The following is a 13,803-nucleotide window of genomic DNA, read 5'->3' as shown; positions in this document are numbered from 1 at the left end:
ACAGAGAAGTAGAAAAGGTCAGGGCGAAAAAGAAACGGCCAACATAAGAACAGAAATATATTCCACCTAAATAACTATGTCACACTTCTGTACAGTGGCCAAACCCTTTCAGAGAAGTACATGAGTACACAAGGATGCAGTTTAAGTAGTACATTGTAGTACACAAGTATGCAGATGTACAACAGGGATGTTTGCCAGCTCCTCTGTATTGCGTGTGTTCTGTATTCTACTGAGCCAAGGTGCTTCTGTATGCAGACTGCTTTTCAACGCCTGCGTCAAGACTAATGAGGAACTTCACAAGGCTGCACTTGTGGTGCTGGATCTCACTCACACACACACTAACACACACTCACTGTCAACCTGTCACAAACACACACTCACTGTCAACCTGTCACAAACACACTTAACACACACTCACTGTCAACCTGTCACAAACACACCAACACACACTCACTGCCAAAGTGTCACAAACGGACGTTTGGTCAGGACCCCTCTATACTCACAGCTACTTCCACCCCTTCTCTCTGGGGCGACTGACATCATTAAACATCACTCTCGTTACGTTCGAGACCGCTGGAGGTCGCCGTTAGGAGGCCTCCAGCGGTCGACTCGCCCGCAACGCCGATGTCTGACAGGAGGGGGCGACCTGCCTCAGCGGCAAATGACGGCAACGGTTCTTGACCAAATGTGGTTGGGAGTGAGGACGGGTTGCTCACACACACACACATGCAAACGCATTCACTCAGACATACATAACACACATATCATCACAGACAGACACACACACACACACACACACACACGCAAACGCATTCACTCAGACATACATAACACACATATCATCACAGACGCACACACACAAAAGACAGACAGAAACACACACCTGTTTCCCTCTCCACCCTCGTTGTAAAAAGAAAGAAACGAGAACTAAAACACAAGTCCGCCCACGCCAGTTCAACTTTCCCAGAACGAGGGAATAAATTAGCTCCTTAAAATGCTTCTTTATAAAAGAAAAATAGATATTTATTTAACTGTACAAATCATCTATACAGCGTAAAGACAAGGGGGTACGGTAAGAAGGGAAAACATGTCCAGAAATAAGACCCGTTCTGGCTCTAGCACCCATATCCCTCCATCGTCTTCTTCACTGGCAGGAGATGGAGCATCCCTCGCTCTGCCCGACAAGTCCAGCTTCTCCAGAGAACGAGAGGACTTTTCAATGTCTCTCTCTCTCTCTCTCCATCCATCCATCCATCCATCCTGGTTCTTTCTGCGTCCAGGGACAGGAATGGATGAGCAGGCCGAGCGCAGGGAGAGCGCCATCTGTCTGCTTCACGCTGCCGAGTCGGACCAGCTAGCTGTGGGCCTGGTCTGACCCGCCCCGTCGTCAGTATAGCTCACTACAGTTCAGTCCGCTCGGTGGGAATCCGTGCTTCCAGGGTGCCGACACACTTGACCCGTCGAGTCAGGAAACCCCTCCTCCTCCCCTCGTCTCAGCCGGAGTCCGATTCGCTTGTGTCGGAGGACGAGGACGAAGAGGAGGAGGAGGAGGAGTCCGAGGAGGAGCTGCTGGCGCTGAGGCGCGACGGCTGGGCGTGAGCCTCCGTCGCCGTGGGCTTCTCTGCTGGAGAAAACGAAAGCAGATCATCAACACAGACACAGCGCACAGACAGCAGCTACAATGAAGAAAAGCCCAAATCAATGGGATCTATGCAGATTAACTCGATTGCATTTGAGAAAAACAATATATTTCTATGTTTAATGACTTGTTTGCAAATTGAGGGAAAATCTATAGTATCTTATAAGATACTAGGGCAGGGGTGGCCAAACTACGGCCCGCGGGCCAACTGCGGCCCGCTGTCCGTTTTTTGCTAAAAACGTTTTCCGTTTTTCTGTTTTAATGTTTAAAACGGAAAACGAAAACGAAAAAACGAATTCCCCCCCATTTCGTTTTTTCAAATTTAAAACCATTGAAAATGGGTTATACTTGAGTACCCTGACCTGGTCTATTTATTTTAATTTTTTTTAATACTGAATGAATGTTTAATACTAATGTTATGTTAAATTATCTCTGTCAACCTGTTGGCACAGGAAACGAAAATTTGAAAACGTACAGAAATACCCATTGTAATAGGTGAGCACATCAATAAACTATGTGTCATATATTTATTTAGGTAGAAATTAAATTTTTGATGGCACAAGGGTTTTCTGGCCAAATTATTTTGCCGCAAAAACTGCCGCGCTTAATATTGTTTGGCCCGCGACTCCTTATATTTTTCTGTATGTGGCCCACAACCAAAAAAGTTTGTCCACCCCTGTACTAAGGTATCGGGACGGAGGCTCGAAAATTTTTAGTTATTACATTAAGTTATCAAAAGGAGATCACATAGAATAAATAATAAACTAATAATAACTGTCTTCAGACCGACCTTTTTTATTATATATTTGGTGGAGTCTGAAGGATGTCAAACAGGAATGTCAGGCTATCTTGGCACAATTGTTGAGTGTCTATGATGGGATCATGATTCCATAGACATCCAGGAATTGAGCGAGATGGGGACCCTTTTCCAAGCTTTGTCTGGAGGGAGGCCCACAGTCTCAGACTTTGAAAACCCCTGGCCTACTGGCCTACTGCATATCAACATGTTGATGGAGTGATCTGACCTACTGCATATCAACATGTTGATGGAGTGATCTGGCCTACTGCATATCAACATGTTGATGGAGTGATCTGGCCTACTGCATATCAACATGTTGATGGAGTGATCTGGCCTACTGCATATCAACATGTTGATGGAGTGATCTGGCCTACTGCATATCAACATGTTGATGGAGTGATCTGGCCTACTGCATATCAACATGTTGATGGAGTGATCTGGCCTACTGCATATCAACATGTTGATGGAGTGATCTGGCCTACTGCATATCAACATGTTGATGGAGTGATCTGGCCTACTGCATATCAACATGTTGATGGAGTGATCTGGCCTACTGCATATCAACATGTTGATGGAGTGATCTGACCTACTGCATATCAACATGTTGATGGAGTGATCTGGCCTACTGCATATCAACATGTTGATGGAGTGATCTGGCCTACTGCATATCAACATGTTGATGGAGTGATCTGGCCTACTGCATATCAACATGTTGATGGAGTGATCTGGCCTACTGCATATCAACATGTTGATGGAGTGATCTGGCCTACTGCATATCAACATCTTGATGGAGTGATCTGACCTACTGTATATCAACATGTTGATGGAGTGATCTGGCCTACTGCATATCAACATGTTGATGGAGTGATCTGGCCTACTGCATATCAACATGTTGATGGAGTGATCTGGCCTACTGCATATCAACATGTTGATGGAGTGATCTGGCCTACTGCATATCAACATGTTGATGGAGTGATCTGACCTACTGCATATCAACATGTTGATGGAGTGATCTGGCCTACTGCATATCAACATGTTGATGGAGTGATCTGGCCTACTGCATATCAACATGTTGATGGAGTGATCTGGCCTACTGCATATCAACATGTTGATGGAGTGATCTGGCCTACTGCATATCAACATGTTGATGGAGTGATCTGGCCTACTGCATATCAACATGTTGATGGAGTGATCTGACCTACTGTATATCAACATGTTGATGGAGTGATCTGGCCTACTGCATATCAACATGTTGATGGAGTGATCTGGCCTACTGCATATCAACATGTTGATGGAGTGATCTGACCTACTGCATATCAACATGTTGATGGAGTGATCTGACCTACTGCATATCAACATGTTGATGGAGTGATCTGGCCTACTGCATATCAACATGTTGATGGAGTGATCTGGCCTACTGCATATCAACATGTTGATGGAGTGATTGCGTAGGGCCCATAACACCGTATAGACGGCAGCACGGATGACTTACGTTTGGCTTTAGTCGGCTTCTTTCCCGAGTTGAGCTGTCCGCTGACGTCGAGCAGCCTTCTCTCCAACTCCAGCTGCTTCTCCAGAGCTAGCTCTTCACGCGACTTGCCAGCGCCGCCCTTCTTACTCGCTACATGCACAGAGAACAGAGGACTGTTACACAGAGGTACCTGAATGCCTCACAGCTACATGCACAGAGAACAGAGGACCTGGGTTACACAGAGGTACCTGAATGCCTCACAGCTACATGCACAGAGAACAGAGGACCTGGGTTACACAGAGGTACCTGAATGCCTCACAGCTACATGCACAGAGAACAGAGGATCTGGGTTACACAGAGGTACCTGAATGCATCACAGCTACATGCACAGAGAACAGAGGACCTGGGTTACACAGAGGTACCTGAATGCATCACAGCTACAATTTAACATCTTTACTGTGACTTGTTACTTGCATGAGGAGGATTTTGTGTTGCAAAGTTCTAAATGCATCATCAACTTTGGCTTAAGATGTATACATTCATAGTACGGTAGTATCCAGCATATGACATACTGCTGCTGTCAGAGAGAAATGATGAAGAAAGCTGATTTTCTCATCGATGTATTTTTTTAAACAAGAAAATGTTGGCATAATGCATCGTGGAGCGAGGCGGGGTGTTTCGAGAGACCACTCCTCCTTTGCATAAAGTTGAGCTTGCGTCCAATTTATGCAAATGAGATTCGTGCAGCACGACTCGCCGTCTCCCGAAACTCGTGTACGATCTTTTAAACTAACCGTTGTAAATCCAAAACAAAGGCAGATTCAGCCGCTGCATGGCCTATTGTAGGCATCAAATGTTTTTTTTCCCTGATTGGACGAACAAGAGCGTTCGTCCAATCACACGTACCATACAGAGGTACCTGAATGCATCACAGCTACAATTTAGCATCTTCTTTACTGTGACTTGTTACTTGCACGAGGAGGGTTTTGTGCTGCAAAGTCCTCCTACGTCCGATCACACGTACCGTTGCGGGGTTTCTTCCTCAGACACGTCATGACGTATCTCTCCAGCTCGCGCAGCGTGGACGGCTTCAGCGTCTCGAAGTCGATCTCGATCTCCTCGGGGTTGGTGTCGCGGAGCGAGGGCTCGCGGGCCTGGATGATGTAGACCACGCGGCCCAGCTTCTCGCCCGGCAGCTTGTTGATGTCCAGGCTGAGCTGACGCTTCTCGTCGTACGACATGGGCGCCGTCTCCTCCTCCTCGTCCGAGTCGTAGTGAGGCAGCATGGCGGCGGGGTCCACGCGCTGCATGTTCAGCATCACCGTGCCCTTTTTGGATCTGAGGGAAAGAGAGGGGGGGGGGGGGATGGAGGAAGAGACTGTTACAAGAAGAATACCTGTTTGTTTTTTCAAGATATCCAAAATCTCAAATTGCTATTTGTAACTTGAAGCTGTACTTATCAGCTTAATCACAAAGTAGTGTCAAAAGAAAAAACATCCCCTCCCAGCTAATTGAGATGCTGTGTAGACTCACTATATATTGGCCAACTTCAATTCTGATGTTGGCTATGACCCATAAGACGTGACGATTTGAATCTTAAGTTCAAATTGTCTTCTAAACAGCAGTGAGCAGCGCTCTGTCCGGGGAAAACTGGACTCACATGACAACAATCTTTTCCTCTCTCGTCTCTTTGCTTGGTTTTCTATCACGCATCCCAGACCAATTCTGTTTTAAAAGATGTTTGTCAAGACGGAGTTTGTTTGGATTCATTTCCACTGGAGTCAAGATGATCAAAGTAACCTCCACATGGTCTAGATCAGGGCTTCCCAAGCTATTCCATGCCAAGGCCCCCTTTGCAAGATGTCTTCAAAAACCCACTGACAATAGTATTGAAAATGTCAAAAATTCACATCCATACAACCTCAGAATATTCCCTTACTTTTTAATAACCTAAATGCATTTGTATCTCAACTATTTTCTTTTCTGTTTTATATTATAAACATTGTCCCAGAGTCAGACTACTGTATTACCCACACCAGGGGGAAATTACAATGAATGTGATGACAATTGGGCATGGCAAATATGATTTTTATGTGGACGGAAAGGATTCAATTATATTTGTTAAGACTACACTAAATATAATTATAAAATATAATTTAAAAAATATTCTTTATTAATTATACTGTAGTAACTGAATCATTTCCTTCCCCATAAAGATTATTTTAAGCACTTCCATTAATTTGCTGAGGCCCCCACTTTGAAAACCCCTGGTCTAGAAAAGACCAGGCAAAGCCAAAGACAAAGGGAAAGACAATGTCAAGGCACGCCTATATTATCTGTGCAAAATAGCATCTATAGCAAGCATGGTATCACTCTTACCACTCTAAACTTTGATTTACTAATTCAAAATACAATTGGACAAACTACTATATTACTCATGAAATATTCAACAAAATAATTTAGGAATTAATTTTAAACTTTGTAAAATTACTACATCAAAGCAGCAACACACCCACTTTTTGTATAGTTTTAGGCTATATTTGCAATAATAATGTATGGTTGTCACAAAATCCCAAGGCACTCCCGGACTTGCCTCAAGGCACAGCATTTGGGAACTACTGGTCTGCATATAACATAACACTACTATGCGTATAGCAGTAATTCCACCTGTGTCCAGTAGGTGTCAGCACTCACTTGCTCTTGTTGTTCTTCCTGCCCTGTGTCTTCTTGCCCTGTACGGGAGGCATCCCCGCTGCCTTGTTGCTCTTGGCTTTGGGCGTCTTGGTGATTTTGGGGGCCTTGGGCGGCCGGATCGGCACCGGCTCCTCCTCTATCCTCCGGTGCTTCTCTTTCTCTGGCTTCTTCTTCTTCTTCTTGTCCTTCTTGTCTTTCTTCTTCTTGGGCTTGATGATGGGACCCTGGGAGAGGGCGGTGAGCTGCTCGTGTACGGCTTTCAGCTGGAGGGAGGCAGAGAGAGAGGTGGAAAAAAAGAGATAGAAAAATGAATGCTTCGGGTTATGACTTCACACACACTGCACACTAGTGCAGGCAATGATGACAATCAGGCAATGGTGTTCAGGTGACTGCATGGGAAACTCAATCTGGGGCTATTTGCTGATGAAAAAGTTCCCTGCCCTGATAGAGACAGTTTTGTTGCGTTGCTAGGGAACCGTTTGAAACCTAGCGTATATCGTATATTAGGGATGCACCGATATGAAAATTTTGGCCGATGCCGATAACCGATATTAACATTGCTGTTATGGCCGATAACCGATATTTACCGATGTCGATATGATCTGTATAAAACCACATTTTTATGATCATCACATTTTGTACATACTGAAAAACACATGTTAACACTGAATTTGAAAAAGTTATGCATTTCTTTATTTGCAAAGCCTTTGGAAAAGCCCATAAATCATAGATTTACTGCATTATTTCATATCAATGTGAAGAATTTGGCTGATAATGATAACCGATATTAACATTGCAACATCTGACCGATACCGATATGACCGATATGTTAAAAAAATCGGCCGATACTGGCCGATACCGATATGATTGCCGATATATCGTGCATCCCTAATATATATATATATATATATATATTGTAGCGTATCGGTGATACGCTAAAGAACGGAGAGTTGTAGTTGGTACAGGTTCTTTATTCACAGGCTTCTTTAGCTCCTAGCAGCTAGCTTCACACCGCTAGCTCTAGACACAACAACCGGTCTGCTCGCCCGCATGGCACTGACTGGCTTCCGCCCCGGCCGCTGGTCACATATATCCCCTTCCCCCTAGGAACACACCCACACACATCAGTTCCTAGCTGCGATCCAGACACTTAGGTTGCACATCACATTACAGGTAATACTTGGATTACCTGAACACGTTACATACTCCTCACCCAACATTAGCTCAATGCCCACATTGACACCCACAACCCACACATATCCCCCTGTACCAAAACACACCAACACAACATTTTTCCCATCACCACATCAAATTATAATTCCCCAACAACCAGTCTTTTCTTTTCAGCACCCCCGTCATAATGTTCAGTTTTTCATTAGGTACTCCGTAATGTCTAGTTTTCCATTAGGTACCCCCATAATGTCTAGTTTCCCATTAGGCACTCCATAATGTCTAGTTTTCATTATTTCCTTCTTTTTCACACATTCATTTAAATTCAACACATTCATTTCCTTAACTTTTCTTTTCCCAGCAACTTCTTAATTTTTCATTTAAACCCCATTTCCATCCCCCCTTTTACAGCTTCTGTCCCCCCTGAAGCACGCTAGTCCCGCTCAACCCCCAGTGGGGTTAATCCTCTGCAGTGTAAGTCAGCACGGTCCCCCCTCTGTGCCCCACAGTCCTCACACGCATCGCAGTATCTTCGCACATCCTCCTTTTGTTTGCCCCAGTAGAAATGTCCACGGATGCGGGTGAGTGTCTCTTCGGGCCCAAAATGACTGGAACCAGGGCCCTTGTGTGCCCCCTTAAGCGCCAACTCTCGCAGGTAACCGGGTACAACCGCCTGCCTCCCTTTTTCCCCGTGCTCTGTTCTCTCCAACAGCCCGTCTTCATCTAGCCGCAGGTCGGAAAACATGTTCCACAGTCCTTTCGTGGCACCGGAAAACATGTGAGTCTCCTTCACAGGGGGCCGGCGTCCGGCCGCCACCCACGCAAGCACCGGACCGATCTCTGCGTCCTCCGCCTGCCTGCGTTTCCACTCACTCACGTCGACATCCTTGATGGTCGCTCTGTCGTCCTCCAGATCCACATCTGGACAGTCCTCCTCGTCTTCCTCCACCTCCTGCACTCGGTCGTCCTCCCGCCCCCCTTCCCCAGGGGATGGCGTGTTCAGGACAGCAGGGGGAACACAACCGGACTCGCTCTCCACCTCGGCTTTCCGCACAGCAACCGTGGGGGGCGCACTGCAGTTTCTGGCTAAGTGCCCAGGCGAACGGCAAGTCCAGCAGAGTCTCACCTGTCCGCCGCCTGCACGTCTCTCTTCTCCCGCTGCCCTCCGGTCCCCGACAGCCTTTTGACACTCTCTAGCCAGGTGTCCAATCTCGCCGCATGCCCAGCAGGCTCCCTGCTGACCATGTCGTTGTCCCGCATACCCGGTCCGTCTCCCGGGACCGCTTCTGCACCACCTCGCCACGTGGCCCGGCTCTCCACATGTCCAACACAGTCTCTTTTGCGGCTCCGCGTGGGGCCCGTGCTCAACTGTGACGCGGTATACAGTGATGTTATTGACGTTTGGTTGCTCCCCTGGAGCGGTGGGAGGGTGACCCATCTGGACTACCGGCCCCCCTGCAAACGTCAGTGTGCTCTTCCCTAGGTCTACTGTGCATTGGTTTAGCGTCAAGTAGTCCTCCCCCAAGATACAGGGCCCCGCCATCTCTACTACCCATACCGGAAAGTTCACTGTCTGTCCCCCCACAGTTATCATCACGGACCCCCTTCCCCTCATCGGCATCAACTCACCGGATACTGTCCTCAGCAGCTGGTCCGCTGGCTGCTCCAGAAGCGCTCCCTCTGGCATCATGTTGTAGTTCACCAGCGTTGCCGTACACCCCGTGTCCACCAGGGCGACACAGGGCTTCCCTTGCAGGCGGACCTGAACATGGCAGCCGTTCATCGTGTGCGGCCCGTTCTGCATGTTGACAGCGCCGGCGATGTCGTCTGCTTCGGGGGAAGGCGACGCCCCACCTCCCCGTCTGTACCGCTGGGCCCCCTCCAACGGTGACGTGGCCATAGGGAATATGACGTAGGGGGCCCGTCTCGCCCCTCTTAGACGGGCCCCGCGCCGTTTCCCTGGTTCCACGCTCCTCCGCGGCACTCTCTGGCCCGATGCCCGGGGCGTCCACAGGTCCAGCAGCGCATGGCCCCGGGCCCCCTGGCCCCGGTATTGTCTCGTGGGGTGGGCTGCAGGGTCGCGCTTCGGAGCAGTTGTTCTGTTAACTGGCGCACCGACTCAGATAGCTCTTTCACCATGTTGCCTTGCTCTTTCACCATGTTGCCTTGCTCTGCCAAGGCCGTCTTCCACGCTGGCTCTTCTTGTAGCTGGCTCTCCGCTGCCATTCTCACCACTGGGGCGGCCTCCATTATGCCGCTGCTCTTATCCCAGCCTTCTACTGTCTCTATCTCCAGCGCCAACTCCAGCGCTGCTCCCAGTGTTTTTGGATGTCCCAGCGTTACCTTCTGGCTTAGACCCCGTGGCTCGATGGCCTGGACAAAGTAGCTTAGGGCTAACCCATCCAGCGCCTCCGTCGGTAGCTGGCTGTATGCGCGCCGGCTGAGAGTCTCAATGTCTGTTGCCAGTGCACGCAGCGACTCACCCTGCCGTCTGCGTCTGTTACACAGTTCCGCGGCTACGATGGCCTGCTCTTCACATCGTCCGAAGCGTCTCCGCAGGGCCCCCATCACCACATCCAAGTCCTTTGTATCCGCTATTGCCGACACGCACGCCGTAGCCTCGCCCTCGAGGGACATCACGAGATGGCTGGCTCTCTCCCTTCTCGTCCAGCCATTCCATTCTGCAGCCTCCTCAAACTGCTTGCAGTATGCCTCCCACTCGCCTTTACCGTTGTATTTCGGGACGAGCACGTCCTTCCTGGTTCTGCGGGCGCCATCCCCCGCCGTCGCGTGCCGTGCTTCAGCCTCGTCACTCCCCGCCTGTCTGCCAGCGGGGCCCGGCTCGGCTCCGCTCTCCTCCCGCCCGAGGTTCTCCCTCATCAGTCTGTATTCCTCCTTCATCCGTCTGTATTCCCCCCTATTCTCCGGATACACCGAGGCTTCAGACTCTTCCACCTCCCTTTTCATCTTTAGCCGCTCCATTCCGCACTTTCTCCGTCGTTCCTCCTCACTCTCTCCTCTCCCGGCCGAATCAGAGGCGTTACCGCTTTACTGTCTGACACCAATGTAGCGTATCGGTGATACGCTAAAGAACGGAGAGTTGTAGTTGGTACAGGTTCTTTATTCACAGGCTTCTTTAGCTCCTAGCAGCTAGCTTCACACCGCTAGCTCTAGACACAACAACCGGTCTGCTCGCCCGCATGGCACTGACTGGCTTCCGCCCCGGCCGCTGGTCACATATATCCCCTTCCCCCTAGGAACACACCCACACACATCAGTTCCTAGCTGCGATCCAGACACTTAGGTTGCACATCACATTACAGGTAATACTTGGATTACCTGAACACGTTACAATATATATATATATATATATATATATATATATATATATATATATATATATATATATATATATATATATATATATATATATATATATATATCGTATATCCTGTCAGTTATTGTACCAGCAAACACTGCAACAGGAAGTCAGCTGGGGGAAATTTAGAATGTGCGTGAATATGAGTGTGTCCATCTGAATCGTGTGTGTCTGTGTGTGTGTGTGTGTGTGTGTGTGTGTGTGTGTGTGTGTGTGTGTGTGTGTGTCTGTGTGTGTGTGTGTGTGTGTGTGTGTCTGTGTGTGTGTGTGTGTGTGTGTGTGTGTGTGTGTGTGTGTACACTGCCGTGTACGCACCTGTTCCTGGAGCTCTGCCAGGCGGTTGGCCCTCTCCTCCTCAGAGTCGGAGCTGGGGCTGCTCTCGCTCTCCTCGCTCTCGCTGCTGACCTCGCTCTCTGACGAGGAAGAGGAGGAGGAGGAGGAAGAGGAGGAGCTGGGGGGCGCCGGCGGCTCGTCTGGCATCTTAGCGAAGCAGAACTCAAAGACATCCTGTAAAGAGGAAACAGGTGGGTGGGAACAACAGCATGGTGATTTTGGGGGATGAGGAGAAAACAATAGCAAAACTGTGAGTTGGATATGATATATATTACTTTTTTACGTACAGTATATCATATACTGTATATAAAAAAAGAAATCAATCCTATCCAATGGGAAAAGAGTTACCTGTAGTTTCCTGGCCATGCCCACCACATCATGATCAGGGGGGTTGTACTTGTAGCAGTTGGAGAACATCAGTCTGACGTCTGCAGAGAACTGCTGGGCCTCACGGTACTCTCTGCCATCCATCTTCCTCTGCAGACAGGAAGAGATTTGAGAGACTTGCTAACAAACTCTCCAAATTAATCTACTCTGCCACTGTGTAAGGCTTGGAATCACAGAGATATTTTAATGCTTAATGCTAACACATCAAATCTTGTTTTTGTAGCAGCCAGGGGGAATAACTTAAAAGACTAGCTTCATGACTTGAAGCTATCTTCACATTCTTTCCCACTGCTGCACTTGTGTGTATTTGTCCACGACCGGTACCTTGATGGAGCTGAGCTCCATGGGCTGCTTAATGCAGAGGTTCTCAAATGTTTTTTCAGCCAAGGACCCCGTTACAAGATAGAAAATATACCGGGGACCCCCTCATTCTGATTTGTGATTTCGGGCTACGCTTAATTGTTTCCACGGTAACAGATTTGACTTTTAAATTGATTGGTTTGTTAGATTAGAATGTAATCCATGACACATTTTAGATTTAAAGCATAAAATATTTCCGTTGAACTATGAAGCTTTTGCACACACAAAAAAATAAAAAAAATAAAAAAAATTTTTTTTCCTGAAAACTTGTTGTGGACCCCCTGGCAAAGTGCCACGGACCCCCATTTGAGAACCACTGGCCTAATGATGCCGTACCTTGATGGAGCTGAGGTCCATGGGCTGCTTGATGATGTCGTGGTAGTCGTGTAGGCCGAGCATGGAGGCGTCGACGGGCTTGTAGAAGGGCCAGGCGTACGCTGCGTGCTTCTTGGACAGCAGCTCCTTCAGCACGCCGTTGCAGTAGCGCAGCTGCGGGCTCAGCTTGCTGCGTCTCACGGTCTGCGGCAGCATGGAATCTGGTAAGTCCTTCTTAGGAGGCTTGATGGGGCGCCCGCTCACCACCCTCCTACCCCCCATTGGCGTTTTGGCACCCATCATGCCCCCTCCGCGGCCCATCCCCAAGTCAACTTAATTAAGTAGAGCTGCAACTATTAGTCGATTAATCGATTAGTAGTTCGACAGAAAATTTATCTGCAACTATTTTTTTTAAATAACTGATTAATTGTTGAAACTCATTTTTAAGAGGGGGGGGGGGACACAAAACATGATCTTGTTCCAGCTTCTTAAATGTGAATACCGTATTTTCTGGTTTCATTAGTCTCTATGACAGCACACTGATTCTCTTTGGGTTGTGGACTGTTAGTCAGGACAAAAGAAGACATTTGAGAATGTCAAATGGGCTTTGGGGGAAAAGTGATCAACATCTTTCACCATTTTGTGGCATTTTATAGACCAAACAACTAATTGATTAGTCGAGAAAATAAGAGATTGATCGATAATAAAAAATAATCGTTAGTTGCAGTGCTATAAAAGGTTTCAGGTACAAACGTCTTGATCCCATCAGTAAATATGCTCCATTTGCACTTTTACACAAATCAATACCACTGTTCTCTTCTTGGCCATCATATTAAATGGCACTGGAGTCATTAGAGTTGTATCATTGTGCTTTTATTGTGTCTTGCAGCAAGTTGAATTTCCTTAACTTTTCTTTTTAACAGTAGTAGTTCTAGTTCATTCACAGTCACTTTCACTATCATTTGTCAAGTCATTTTTAAATGGGACTACCTGTGGTAGTAACTGGTGGTATAGTAGACTAATTAACTGAATTAACGCTACTTATTCGTCAGATTGTTCTTCACTTTAAACCTTCAATTCGGCTACAGTAGCCAGTAGTCATACGAAGCTCTGATTTCATTAGAACCCTGTCTGACTGACTACACACAGACAGACCTCTCTACTCGATAAGACATGATATTCTGCAACCAAAACAGCTCACAGACAGCGGTATTAACGTAACGTTACCGTTAAACGTATCTATCTAGTCTCACAGT

The 13,803-nt window shown here is 47.5% G+C and overlaps 1 protein-coding gene across 1 annotated transcript; it reads right to left on the bottom strand.

The window, feature by feature from the left end:
• Positions 1-796: 796 nt before the first annotated feature.
• Positions 797-12,868, bottom strand: LOC310770970 (bromodomain-containing protein 2-like; the record flags this gene model as incomplete). Its single annotated transcript, XM_083663659.1, has 7 exons — positions 797-1,624; positions 3,931-4,059; positions 4,934-5,247; positions 6,604-6,866; positions 11,468-11,659; positions 11,834-11,962; positions 12,569-12,868. The coding sequence occupies 7 exons, from the start codon at positions 12,866-12,868 to the stop codon at positions 1,494-1,496; spliced, it is 1,458 nt and encodes a 485-aa protein (XP_083519785.1). The 3' UTR covers positions 797-1,493.
• Positions 12,869-13,803: the final 935 nt, after the last annotated feature.

The sequence above is a fragment of the Poromitra crassiceps genome, assembly GCF_964638095.1.
Source record: "Poromitra crassiceps genome assembly, contig: HAP1_SCAFFOLD_281, whole genome shotgun sequence".
Taxonomy (NCBI): domain Eukaryota; kingdom Metazoa; phylum Chordata; class Actinopteri; order Beryciformes; family Melamphaidae; genus Poromitra; species Poromitra crassiceps.
Note: the sequence above shows the minus strand (reverse complement) of the source record. Positions and strands in the feature narration are given on the sequence as shown.